We start from the raw sequence: 14,793 nt of genomic DNA on the forward strand, positions 1-14,793 counted from the left end.
GCCGGCAGGACAAGAAAGGCTGCGGAAGCCTAAAGACAAGCGGACAGTGGAGCAAACTTAACGCAACCAGGGCAAGGCCTGTTAACAGCAGAACAAGCATGAACAGTCAATAATTCCCACCCCTACAGACCTGTGGGCCACTCCTTCGCTCTCATTTCTTAGATTCCCATGAGAACCCCAACCCTTCCTCCTTTTCAAGAAAACTTAGGTGGGCAAGGATAATTCCTACTCCCTAAACCTAAAAAGGCCTTAGGACAAGGGAGAGGGCACATGAGCTCTGTGTAACCCACAGAGTGGCCTTCTACTAGTTTGCACTAAGTGTGCTAACCTACCCCCCATCTCTTTCCCCTTGCTTCTCGCTGTATGCTTGAAACTGATTTAATAAACCAAGTTATTTGAGCATCTTAAAAATATGAATCTTGGCTGGGCATGTTGGCTCAAATCCCAGCACTCTGGGAGGCCAAGGCAGGCAGACCACTTGACTCTAGGAGTTTGAGACCAGCCTGGGCAACATGGCGAATCCCCATCTCTACAAAAAAATGTTTAAAAACTGCCAGGCATGGTGGCATGCACTTATAATTCCAGCTACTCAGGAAGCTGAGGTGGGAGAGTCACCTAAGCCCAGAAGGTAAAGGCTGCAGTGAGCCATGATCGCACCACTGAACCCCAGCCTGGGCAACAGAGCAAGACCCTGTCTCAAAAAAATATATATGAATCTTTATGATAGTCATGGTAAGTACCACAGTTTGAACATTTAAAGTGTTCCTAAACATCTTCACCCAGGTTTCAATCTGAAGGACAAGAGCCGTATCAGATACTCCTTTATCCCATCTATAGTCCCTGGCAGGTACATCACAGATACTAAAAGGTAGTGTGAGCTCTACTTATTGACAGGCTTGAGGAAGTTCAGAAGTATGTCTTGTACTGCAAGAGATGTGGAAACACTGCCCTATGATGTTCTTTGTGAAAGAAAACCTATGAGTCTGTTTGGTAGCTCAGCACCTCTTTGTCAGCAGCTAGGGGCCATCTCACCGCAGGACCCAGATGCGTGAACCCATCTCTTCTGAACCAACCCAACAATCAACCGCAACAATCTTCTCAAAGATCTGAAGTCAGTCACCTAAGAATGGTTCATTGTGAAGCCTAAAGGCACTGAGAAATGAGGGTGAATAAGCTGTGGAGCCTTAGCTTTCCAAGTAGAAGCGAGGACCAGGAAAAGCTCCACTTCTGCATGCACCCTAAAGAGGCCTCCCCCGGTCAACTCCAGCTCCACTGGTTTTGTTGGCTGAGCAGAGATATTTGCTACTTGGTGCCAATTTTGAGCTCTGCCAGTGTTTTGTTTTTTAAATAAAAGGAGAGACTGAGAAATCTTTCACATCTGTCTGCTTAAGCCACATACATATGGTTCATTATACAGTTTCTCTAGACACAGGAGAATTAGATTTGCTTATATTTAAAACATTCAACCCCTTGGTTTTGTTTCAAGTGAAATGCAAATATTTGGCACGGCAAGTTATTATCTCTGAAGAAAGCAGGTTGTTTATAATGAAAGACTTCAAAAGACTCATTAAAAAGTAATACCATTAATAAAATCCCAAAAGGTGACATTTACCCCTACTAACTATCAAACTATCTTAAAAATCAAACAAAGCTAAAGAACATGAATTGCAAGGAAGCACTGTTGGAGAGAACTTAAGAAGGGTGTGTGTACTGTTTCAGTCATAGAACATTTCTGTTAAAATATAAGCCCACCCTGAAGGCATCCTGTAAATGCTGTTTTAGAGTCCAGCCATTTCACCTATGAGAGGGTAATGATCTTTAAACAGTGTCCTGTTAGTGCCTTAGTAAACAAACTATCTAGAGTAGCAAAAACTCATACTAAGCCCACAGTGAATATCTGAGGATGCCTCCTCTGCCAAAAATATTTTGGAAATAAGATTACCATAAGGCAATCACTGATCAAAACATGATCTCATTAGCAAAGATGTGAGAAGACTCGATTACTGTAAACAAAAGGATAGCTAATGGGCTGGTGAGACTACACTATAGCCCAAGTGAATATTAATTTGCCTAAAGAAAGATCATGGGAATTAGTCAGTCATGGGGCTGAGAAAAAAAAGTCACAGAGGCAAGTGGTGGCAGTGCTGATAGGTGGGATGACAGCAGACTCCTCAATAATTCATGCTCTACTATGCCTGGTGTAGAGGTGTCACTAAGTGGCTGCCCAACCAGAAATGACTTTTTTCCAGCCTCCCTTGAAGTTACATGCAGCCATGTGACTGAGTTGTAGCCACTGCAATGTGAGCACCAGCAGCCTGCCCTACTTCCAGGCAGGACTAGTACCCTGTGGCACTGCTCTACTCTCTTTCCCATGTGCCCACTGAACAGATGATGGCAGAGTGACAGGACAGAAGGAGCTCTGATGCATGAATCACCATGCTGAGGACAGCGGCCTGCCAAACTGTTATATTAGTGAGAAATATACCTACTGTGCAAAGTCATTAAAATGTGAGGCCTATTTGTTATAGCAGCTGTTCCCCCAAAGAATGTATCCTTCAAGCAAGGCCCAAAGGAAAGGAAGATCTGCCCTTTACAAACACACAACCCATCCTGAAGATGGAAACCTGAGGCTATCATGGTTTTGCAATCTGACCAATGACATTAGACCATTACGAGCCCAAACAACTTTCTAATTCTAATTTGATTATCTATGCAGACTATCTATAGGACCAGAATGCTGATTCATTTTTACAACAGTCTTTATGTGTTTGAGTAATATAGGTTAATCTTCCATGGATTTGAAGGAGATTCCCAGTTAAAAAGAAAAGAGAGCTCAAGTGAAATTGTGGAGAAAGTATTCAATGAGGAATGAAGAAAAAGGACCTAGAAAAGGAGACAGAGCTCAGCAATTTTGTTTCAACATGAAACCATTCCATATTATGCTTGATCAATCTTATTTATGCTCTGCCTCTCACCCTACCGCATACTATCCCATAAAGCCCATGAGGACAGAAAATTTTGTCTATCCTGATCATTGCTATATCCCAAATGTCTGGAAAAGTGACTAGCACATACAAAACACTCAATAAGTATTTGCTGAATGAGTAAACATTCAAAAAATTCTCAATCCTAGTCTAGAGACAGAGAACAGTTAACCTGAGTTATCTTAAACTGACTGAAGCTGAACTTTATATGCATTTATCACATAATGTCATCCAACATTATAAAGACTGAGCCCTCTCCCTTACCTCTGAAGTCAAAGAACTTTTTAAAAAAATTCCTTCTTTCTAGTCTTTATTTCAAAATAATTATAGATTCACAGGAAGTTGTGATAAATAATTTGGTTTTGTCTGTAGAAAAATTAGTTAAAATTAAGTCCCAACGGAAAAATTTAACCTTATCTGTTTCTTCAGGGAAATAAACCCACAAAGATGCCTTTAATCACATATTACCAAACTTACTTAGGGATCTAATTTCAATAGTTCAGAAGGTTGACTGCCAAACTGTAGGACTCTCTCTGAGCCTAATGTGCAACACAGTTTCTGCTTATTACAATAAGCTATACTTTTTTAAACTATCACTTAGACATAGAAGAATGTCAGGTAACAAGTATTCATTGCTTTGCTAAGTGCCAGGCACTGTAAGTACCTAAATGCACACAATCAATTTTCATCTTCACAACCCTGAGAGGTAAATCTGGTAATTCCCATTTTGCAGAATAGGAAACTGAGGATTAGGTAAGGGAAGTAATTTACCAAGACCACACACCTATGGCAAATGGCACAGCCAGAATACAAACTGGGTCCAAAGTATGTACTCTTGATCATCAAGCTCTATAGTTATCTCTATCTGTTCATCCATCCTGTAAAAATAGAACATTTTTTACAAAAAGAACCTCACTGCAATGCCTAAATCATTGCTGCAATTTTGCAGATTGAGGATCTGTGCTTGAGCTATGACTATGCTGTATTACACCCTCCTCCCCATCATCTAGTTTAGATTTTGGCTGGCGAACTATTAAATCATACTGACAGAGCACCATTTTATTTCTCACATAATTTTTGCAAGTAAGCATCTGGCACATCATCACAGAAGAATCCTAGAGATAGCCATACATTCCAGGTATTTAATCATTTTACTGTGATTGCAGTATGGGGCACTAACCGTATTTTGATTAACATAAGAAATGCTCATTAGTAACCACTGCCTCCAATTCTTCCCTCAGGGGCCAAGATCTGCTGTTCCAGAAGGGCATTTTTCCTTCACTGTATCAGGATTTTGTGCTCTGCTTAGAGGAGAAAGCCAAGAAAAATGAGAAATCAGCAGTAAGAGGAGACTCTGACAAGGCTGCAGACTTCCATTAACGAAGCAATGACGTTCCCACCCTCGTCTTTGCTGGTCAGGCCAAGGCTGCCTGTCTCTTCACTACGTTCTCCCCTTCACACTCAAGGCAGCCTGAGTTCAGATGGGAAACAGACGCATCCACAACTCGGACAGAATTCGAGAATGCTTTGGAGAATGAGGCTACTGACTGGAGGTACAAAAAGAGTACAGGTTCCAGAGGCAGATAGACTTGGGTTCCAATCTGGCATGGTCACATTTTAACCAGTAAATTAACTTCTGAGCCATCAGCTCCCACCTGCAAGGCAGTCACATAGCACACAGGGCCCTGCCTCCCTCTCCGACCTCATCTCCCTCCCACTCCAGGCTCTAGCCATAGTTGCCTTCTTTCAGTTCTTCAAACGTATCTGCTCTCCACGAGAAATATGGTAGAGACTGGGTCACTCAACGTCCATTCCACCCCTCAGCGTAAGTCCCAGCACTGCACAAGCTGGCTAGCTAGAAACTCCACTGTTGAAACACCTTTGCTGCTACAATTCCAGATAGGACTTAGGTTCCACTCAACAAATACACCCACAGAAGACTGATGCAGACCCAAGTTATAGGCAGGGAACAAAGCTTTCGTTTGGCTGCCAAGGTTGTGTGTAGTGTGGATCTGGTTGGAGCTGACACTAGGGCAGCAGTTCCCAATGCTGTTGCTTTCTGATTGTGGCAGAGGCAAAGCTCTCTCACAGCCCAGCTCTGCTGTGAGGTTTTGGAGATTGTTCTTGCAAACTCAGAATAGGGTCTGTATCTTCAGCCCTTCCAAAGAGTTAGCAGGCTGTCCAAATCCCTTATTAAAAACCACTATTTGCTTCAACTAGCCAAAGGAGATTCTGGTGTCCATAATTAAGAACCTTGATCAAGGTGTGCCCTTTGTCCAGGCTTACCTCTACAGAAAATGCTCCACTCATCTCCTCACCTCCCAGTACCATCCTTCCTTTGCCTGGTTAACTCCTATTCATCCTTCACAGCTCAGTTCAACAGATACTTTGTTAAAGGAGCCTTATCTCACTTTCTAGCTATAGGCTGGATTCCTTTGCTACGTGGTACCATGCTTCAAGGCCTTTAGGGCAATTGTCAGTTTTTAATTCCACATGCATAGGTGGGATCGTTTGATTCAAATCTACCTCCCCTTTTTGACTGCAAGCACCTAGAGAGCAAGAGGCTGTATGTGTAGTTCTCAATGTTCCCCTGGCATGGTGGCTGACTCATGGAAGCCACTTAAGTATTTCCAAATGGACAAATGGAAGATGTAATACCTACCTTGTGAGATTGTTGGGAGGACTGAAAAGGGCCAGCACAGCACTGGGACCAAAGAAGCATCTCAGTCAGTAGTGATTATTGTTGGGATAGGCAACTGGGAGCATGACACCCCCTGCTCGCCTGAGATCAAGGGAAAGACTGATGGGCCCAGGGGCTAAAATGGTGCCAGTTGTAAAGAAGTCTTCCATATCCATAGCCTGGCATATAACTGAGACCAAAAGGTCCTGGGGAATAAGCTACTATCCTTTCCAGATTTACAAAGTACTGCCTGGAATCAGGGGTTCAACCCAGTGTTTTCAGCTACATCTGGGAGGCTAAATTGACTACACATCTCTTTTATTGTCAAGAAGTGTGGGTACACAGTGAGCACCTGAGGAATACACTAAGAAACAGGTAGAGGCCAGGCATGGTGGCTCATGCCTGTAATCCTAGTACTTTGGGAGGCTGAGGTGGGTGAATCACCTGAGATCAGGAGTTCAAGACCACCCTGGCCAACACGGTGAAACCCCGTCTCTACTAAAAGAAATATATACAAAAAAATAGCTGGGTGCAGTGGCGCATGCCTGTAGTCCCAGCTACTCGGGAAGCTGAGGCAGAAGAATTGCTTGAACCTGGGAGGCAGAAGTTGTAGTCAGCCGAGATCGCACCACTGCACTGCAGCCTGGGTGACAGAGCAAGACCCCATCTCAGTAAATAAATAAATAAATAAATAGAAAAGGAAAAAAGAAACAAGTAGAAAAGATCTGCACTGAGAAAATAAACTTCAGTATCAGTTAAGATTAAATGGTTCCTTCCTCAAAAGTTAAGGGCTAGAAAATCAGAAGAGAACTACAAGCAGGTGAAGAAAATAAGTAAGCAGGCGACTGGAGGCTATGAAAAAATAGGACCTCCTCGTGGCAATAGTGTCCATTCAGGTATATGTGGGTTCTACAGGAGACTCAGTGAAGTAGGACACCTGGAGGACATGTTAACCTTTGACCCCTTAGGAGATGGTGTAAAAGTCCAGCTGGGGTCTCAAATAAAATGGGGAATGAATTTGGTGAAAGAAGATCTCAAGAATAAGGCACATACATACCTAGAAAATGCATCAAACTCACTCTTCCTAACACACACTCACACTCTCTCCCTCTATCTATATCTCTACCTCTATCTCCTCCTCCCTCCCATTTCAGTGAAAGGAACAGAATTTAGCTGTCTAAGCAATGCTGAGAGGTCAACACATACACACAGTGTTGACATTTACCATCTCTAACAACAGAGGACTTTTTTTAGCCCTAATCTCTACCCATAAACTAAGTAATTCAACTTTATTGTCATGACCTTATAAACAAGAAATCCCCATTGCAGGCAGGCCTGGGGTTCTCCAGAACTAGGAAGCAGCTGGGGTCCATAACTCCTTCAAGAGCCTCAGGTGCCAGCATCTCCTCTCACCAGTCAGGGAGCAATCTTCCACACACACTCCAGTATATCTCTGATCCAAAGGAAAAGACAGATCAGTTTCTGGTTTCATGCCATTAAGAATGACAAACCAATACTCAAAAGAAAAAGGGGCACTGGATATGAATCAATAGTTCACAGAAAAGGAAATACAAGCGACTCATAAACTTAAGATATTTCACTTCACTAATAAAGAGATATGCTAATTAAACTACAGTGAGCTATCATTTTTCACCTATCACATTGGCAAAGACCCATAAATTTGTTAGCACATTGTGTTCACAAAGGTACGAGAAAATAGACGTTTTCATATATTGTTGGCAAGTACACAAGCTGCTATACTTCCAATTTGAAAGTCGTTATCAAAAATTACAAATATATAGGCATTTTCACCCAATATTTCAATTTCTAGGAATTGGTCCCCCATATATCTGCAAACAATGCAGTGATTGCAAGTACGAGATGTCAATCAAAAGGGGTGGCTAAAGGATTACGCAAGAGCAGGCAAGGAAATACTATGCATTTGTAAAAAACAAAAAGATGAGGAAGTACTTTATGTGCTGCTATAGAACGTTAATAAAGCTTATTGTTAGTGCTAAATGCATGTTAGACGTATAGTGTGCCACCATATGTGTAAAAAAGTATAACTGTGTTTTGCATATATTACATAATTATAATATGTATAATACCTATTTTCACTTGTATATAAATAACATATTCATATACAATATTATATAAATGCTTTGTATAGAACTATACAAAATAAATGGGTCCATATCAGTTGCCCCTGGGATGAGTGGCTGAGGGGGGAAATGGTGGGGATACTTTTCACTGTGCTCTTTTGTATCTGTTGAATGTTTGACAAATTTTTAAAATGTGTAATTGCTCTGAAGAACAAGTTTGTTTGAGAGCTCACACACATTCATATGAACACTTACTTACCAAGTAATGCCTTGGTAAATAATTCTTGAACCCCAAAAGAACCCGGGTGGTCCTGACCTGCTTCATGGGTCAATTCCCTGGACTGAGTATTAGGTTAGACAACCAGAGTGGCCAAGACCGTACCCAGTATGCCCCGCCTGTTTACCTGCTTCATTCTTCTTCCAAACTCAGATGACCAACTCTCATGACTCGACTCTAACCCATCTCATTCAAGCCCATCCCAACCCATCAGTCATTCTCACTCCTCCGCTCTCCTTATCCTCCTTGCATCCTGGTTCAGTCTACCCGTAAAATATCTTTCATGCCACAAGAAGATCTCTCGGTGCGATGTCAGCCTCTCCAAAAGACTATTTCCTGCTGTTTTCATTAAAGCTCTCAGAATGAACAATTTATTTGTGGTGACTATCAATTATCTTCTGACTCAGGCCAACACCACTCCAACAGAGCCTCAGGAATATTCATTTCTTTAATCATCTTTCACATACTTGCCTTTTCTCTTGGGTTCCAAGAGGACCCAAGGAGTGGAGATCACCTGCTTCTAGCCATAAATACCTGCAGTTATATCTAGGGGAGGAGGTACAGCAAGAAACTGAGATGAAGAGAAAGTGAGGGAGGAAAGGAGATAACTAAGTTAAATAAACATGTTTCAAGTTATGCACTTTGAGATGAATATGGTGCTGGCTAACAATGCCTAACATCCCCTCCCCTACCTGATCATTAGAAAACTTATACCAAAAATATAGATAAGCCCCCTGAGGAATGGCAGAGTAACAGAGGTCTCTAAACTCTATTGGTCGTTTTTTCATCTCTGAAGAAGAGTAGTGAGTGTCGAGAATATGTTCTAGAAAACTGTTACTTTTCATCCCTCCAAAAAGCAAAGAAAATATCACAACAGTATCCTGAGGGTTTGAAGAGTGAGTGTGTTTTGGTTTTAAATAAAAGATAATTTTTTCTAGTGCAATCTAGCTGGAAGGATATTTCATTTGCCAAACCTGTCTCCCTAAAGTCAGGTAAAAATATATTGCACCACTTTGGGAGGCTGAGGCGGGCAGATCACCTGAGGTCAGGAGTTCCAGACCAGCCTGACCAACATGGAGAAACCCCGTCTCTACTAAAACACAAAATTAGCTGGGAGTGGTGGAGAATGCCTGTAATCCCAGCTACTTGGGAGGCTGAGGCAGGAGAATCACTTGAACCCGGGAGGTGGAGGTTGCAGTGAGCTGAGATGGTGCCATTGCACTCCAGCCTGGGCAACAAGAACAAAACTTCGTCTAAAAAATATATATATATGTAGCCGGGCGTGGTGGCTCACGCCTGTAATCCCAGCACTTTGGGAGGCCGAGGCGAGTGGATCACGAGGTCAGGAGATCCAGACCATCCTGGCTAACATGGTGAAACCCCGTCTCTACTAAAAATACAAAAAAATTAGCTGGGGGTGGTGGCAGGCGCCTGTAGTCCCAGTTACTCGGGAGGCTGAGGCAGGAGAATGGCATGAACCTGGGAGGCAGAGCTTGCAGTGAGCGAGATTGCGCCACTGCACCCCAGCCTGGGCAACAGAGCAAGACTCCGTCTCAAAAAATACAGATTAGATAGATAGATAGATAGATAGATAGATAGACAGACAGTGCATGCACACACACACACATATTAATATATATGAATACCTATATTTGCATGTACATGCGTAAAATGTTCCTAGAATGATACAAAAGAAACAGGCAACCCTGGTTGGCTCTGAGATGGGAAACCAATAATGATCAGACACCCATCCCTCTGGCTGAGTTTCACACATAAATGAGCTGACGAGCAATGGACCTTTTTCTTTTTAAGAATGAAAAAAAAGGAAACATCACATATACAAGAAAATATCAGAAAACACTTACGTTTCACGTTCTCAATGGAGAAAAAAGCATAGATGAATTGAGACAAACGAAAAAACAAAGAAGGCAAAAGTGAGGGTGAAGAGTAAGGCTCCCACGCAGAGAACACTGACCATCCTGGAAATGGCCAGAGAGTGGAGAGAGAGTGGCAGTGAGCTGCTGTGGCTGAAGAGGTAGGTGAGGGCCAGAGAGCAACATGGATGACATGTTAAGAGCCATGAGCAGAGAGGGACAGGCTTCAATCAAGTCAGCAAGATGATCAGATTTGTGTTTTTAAGATTGTTTATGTGTGCAACGAGAATAATGAATTGGGAGAAGGCAAAAGTGGAAGTAAGAAGAGAGAGAGGATGATACAATACAGTCAGTGAAAAGGATAATGACCTGAACAAAGAAGCACAGAGGGATGGACAGACACAAGCTATTTGAAAAGTGGTATGGTCAGGACTTGGGGACTGAGCAGGCATAAGGAAAGAGAGAAGTCAAAGACAATGACCAGCATTCTGGCCTGTGCTGATGGGTGGGTAGAGCTAGGAGTGGAAGGGTGAAAGCTGATTTTATGAGAAAGACATGTCAGCTGAAAGTGACAGGAACATTAGAGTGAAGATGTCTGGCAGATGGTGCTATGTGGTCAACAGCATCCACAGAGCTAAAGAGTAAGTAGAGTGAGAAGTGGGCCCAGGGTTCTCCAGCATAACAAGCAGAGGGCAGAGGAAGGAGGATTGAAAAAAATGAGGCAGGGGCAGCAATAGAAGCAGGAGGAAAACCAGGAGAGCAGGCATAATGGACACCAAATGATGAGAGCATATCGAGAAGGTGGTCAGTGTCCACAGCTGCCAAGGAAACAATAAAGACAAGGGCTTAACATAAGTTTCTCACAACCCTTGCAGAAACAGAGGCAGTCGAGAACAGAAGGAGTAAAGGGTGCAATTCTAAATCTTTTGCCAGCAAAATTAAAAACGACTACACTATCTAGATGTTGAGGGTAATTTGTGAAAAACAAACCACAAAACAGCCTCTAAACATGTGATAACAGACGAAGCAGAAAATAAGTCTTATAATTTCTTTACAAAGCACTATCAACCATCCACCAACATAGGATATGCTTACTGTCTGAAATTTCAAAGGGAAAAAAATCCAACACCCGAACAAAAGTGAAATTCCTAAAAATAGTAAGCAAAAAGACAAATCATGCCAATGTTTAGGCACTGGATTGGCATAAGCACCTCTAAAATGCCAACACCATGGGTTGCAACAGCACTGGCTGGGAGTCCCTAAAGGCTTCCCCTAGGACCCAAAGGACATGCCCCCTTGTAATCAGCAGGAAGAACTGGGATACAAGGCCAGAGAACTAGTTAGAAGAGAAAGAAGGTTGCCATCGGCACATTAACGTGGCAACATGAGGGGAATTAGTCACCCCAGCCTAGGCCTACCACTATGCCCAGTAAACACTAATCCCTTATCACCAAGAACCTTCACTTCAAATCCCCTCATCTACATGACTAATTCAGGTTGGCATTTTGCTTTCTGGAACATGGAGTCCAGCCAAACCAAGTTAACAGGCATAAGAAGGAAACCTAAGAACAGAGGAAAGAAAAACACATCAGCCATGCAAACCACAGACACATTAAGAGAATCGGTCTGTTGCTGATTGTTAAAATGGGCTGTTAAATCCATTCAAAGTCATTTGTATTACAGAAAAGAGAAGTAACTTGCCCAAGGTCACACAGAGTTTTGTTGGACTTGGGCGAGCACCTGCCTGGTTTTTTCTGCACTATACCATGAGACCTTCTGATAGCCAATTGCTGCCAAATACCTATGTCCAGCCTAAGCTCGCTCCCAAGCTCCAGACCCATGTAATCTACCAGTTCTTCAACAACTTCTCTGGACTGTCTCAAAACCTCAGTTCCTGACATCAAACACTGAACTTGTGATCTTTCCCCAGTGCCAGCGTTTCATCTAGGGCTTCCTAACTCAACAGGTGACACGACCATCCATCTGGTTCCTGAGCCAGGGACTGAGGAATCGTGTCGTGTTTGAACTCCAGCCCTGCCACTTCCTAGCTGTGAACGTGGGCAAATCAAATAAGGTCTCTAAATCTCAGGTTTTGTCATCTGAAAAATGGGATAACAACACTAATTACTTCATAAGCTAGCTGTGGGCGCTGAAAGAGATAATGTCCATAAAATGCCAAACCCATAGGAAATGTCTTTGTATATGTGGTTCCCTCCATCTTCTCACCTGCTCCCGCACTCCCACCCCATCACCTGGGTAACACCTATGTACCCTTCTCATAACTCAAATGTTGCCCCCCCACCAGAAGCCTTCTTTGATCAGCCCCTGCCCCTCAAGGCTAGGTCATACCCCACGCCCATTTTCATCCTCAAAGTATAGTGTAATTCCTACTGATAACCCATATCATAATTATATATTTACTTGGTGGTGGTTTGGTTAATGACCATCTCTCCAGTAGCTCCATGAGGGCAGAAACTGTTAGTGTTATGCATCATTTCTGTATTCTCAACACAGTGCCTGGCACTTAATAGGTGTTCACTAAATACCAGTTGAGTGAAGGGCTCCCAAAGTCTGTTTGTCAGCAGAAAAGGGAACGTGGAGACTAGAAGAGAAGCCACAGGGTGCCAATTCAAATGAGCATCCATGCCCATGCCATCCAGGGGGCTAGGTAGAAAGGGTTTAGTTAGCCCAGTCACACTGCTGTAAAGCTCAGTATGCACTGGTAGTTTGACTATCATCCTAACCATTCAGGATCTGGCCTCTGTAGACCCAGGACACACTCTGTAGGAACCTGCACAGCCACATTTTGGAGAGCTTAGGGATAAATCCCAGTCCTACTGATACCTTTTCTAACGTAAACCTCACTCCACAGTGGGTGTGATTCTCGTGTTTAAAGGCACATATTTTTGTACCACAGGATCTCTAAACACAGCCAACTACTACATCTGGAGCTCAGCTGAAGAAACAAGTGTCTTTTCCAAATTGGGGATAAAACTGAGCTGTACTGGCCCTGGGAGCAAATGGCATATTGGTTCTCCAATGTGGTACCAATAAGGGATTTTTCAGGAGTAGTTTTTTACTACACCCAATGTTTCTTTATGTACCAACTCTAGAACCTAGCCTTCTTGTAATATGGGACTCTAATGTAGGCCAAAGTAATGAAAGGAGCAGGTTTTGACATTGGACAGGCCTGGATTCAAATTCTGGCTCTGCCACTGACTAGTTATGAATGAAACCTTGGACCAGCTATTCGACCTCTCTCAACCACAGTCAACTCACTTGCACTATTAGAAGCAGCAGTAACTAGATCTTATGGTTGTGGGAAGCATTACATATAAAAAATAGCCTATGGCTAAATTATTATCTTTAAGAAATGACTTGTACACAGAGCCCCACCTTAGAAGATCAAGCTCTGCGCCTGTCTAGCACAGTGCCCCATCCCCAGGAGACATTCCATGGACTCCTGGATCTTCTTAAGACTCGGTTTATTCTGTTCCAAACTAGCAGCCCACATCTGTATGGGAGTGTCTGACACCACCCTTCTATTCTGAGTAGAAGTGCCTGTGCAAAAATGTTGCTTCTTCCCGAGTTAGATGACTGAAATGTTATACAAACCACCCCACTTCCTCTTGTCTTTAGTGTCAAATAGTAAACCTGCACACCCGCGTGCATGTACACACACACACACACACACACACACACACACAGACACCCTTCTTTGAGAATATAACTTCCCAGCACAGGACCCAGAGACACTACACAAGGCAACAGCTGCAGACAGAGAACAAAATAAGAGCTCTTTATCCAAAGGAAAACACTGCAGAAAGGGAAGCTGAAATTGTCTAAGCTGTGGTATAGCCAGAAGCTTTTGCCATAATATTTCTTTTGTATTTATTACATAAGGAAACAGTAGCTGCTGCCACTTGCACAATAACTGTTCTCTTGGTCTAGGCACTGAGAGAGAATACAGAACTACCTCTGCCTTCCAAAAGTTTACCATGTAATTAGAGGCACAAAACAAATGGAAAACAGTTAACCATGCATTAAATGAGTAATAATAAAAAATAAGGCAGAGACAAGACGGGCTGCTTTAGAAAAGGTGAAGCTCTCCTGAAGGCAGTGGCTAATGACTAGACAGGTAAAGGCAGAGGGACATTTTAGATATACTAAAGATCAAGAAGCAGCCTAATTTATTCTAGAGACACTGAGAAGGCATAGAAACATACACAGTAGAAAAGAATTAGGAATTTATACAAGCAACCAAACAAGACATGCAATATTTGCATGAAGGAGCAGTTTCATATCTTCCTTTCAGTGAAAAAAAAAGGTCCATCAAAAAGCCATGTCTCTGAAGTCCAAAGCTTGACTCTACTGTCCCATTGGCATAACCCTGCATCATCACTTACCCGGATAAGGGAAGCCTGATGCCGAAGGGGCTTGGTTCCTGGGCCCCCTGATGAGGATCCCTCTGGCTGGACAAGCGGCTGCCTAGCTTCATAAGGAGCTGAAACAGCAGAAAGGAAAGTCAGCATGGTATGCAAAGATTCCATCCAAAAATTACGACTTCACATTCAAACTGATACAGCCTCTGCTTTTCAAGAAAGAACTGGTAACAGAATCATGAGTATATACTCATAGGGCCATCTAGGACTGACAACCCCTGATTCTCTTTGGCACAATTTCACTAAACAATCTAAAGACATTCAACCAATTCATGATAAGCAGAAAAATACTTACATTGGGTTAAGATTAGGAATAAATTGTGAAGGTGGAACAGTGAGAACTTCAATTGGGATAGAAAGCAACAATAGCTAGAAAAGTGTTGTAAGTGTTCAAATTCTAAATATGAGGTAAATTCTACATATCCCCCTATGTA

The 14,793-nt window shown here is 42.7% G+C and overlaps 1 protein-coding gene across 1 annotated transcript in view; it reads right to left on the bottom strand.

The window, feature by feature from the left end:
- The window catches only part of REPS2 (RALBP1 associated Eps domain containing 2), a 215,759-nt gene that overhangs the window by 120,574 nt on the left and 80,392 nt on the right, over positions 1–14,793 (bottom strand). The window contains exon 5 of the mRNA XM_033201417.1: positions 14,324–14,421. Within this exon, the coding sequence (XP_033057308.1) occupies positions 14,324–14,421 (98 nt within the window). The remainder of the gene's footprint in view (positions 1–14,323; positions 14,422–14,793) is intronic.

Source organism: Trachypithecus francoisi, unplaced genomic scaffold (genome assembly GCF_009764315.1).
Source record: "Trachypithecus francoisi isolate TF-2019V2 unplaced genomic scaffold, Tfra_2.0 Lachesis_group6, whole genome shotgun sequence".
Lineage (NCBI taxonomy): Eukaryota > Metazoa > Chordata > Mammalia > Primates > Cercopithecidae > Trachypithecus > Trachypithecus francoisi.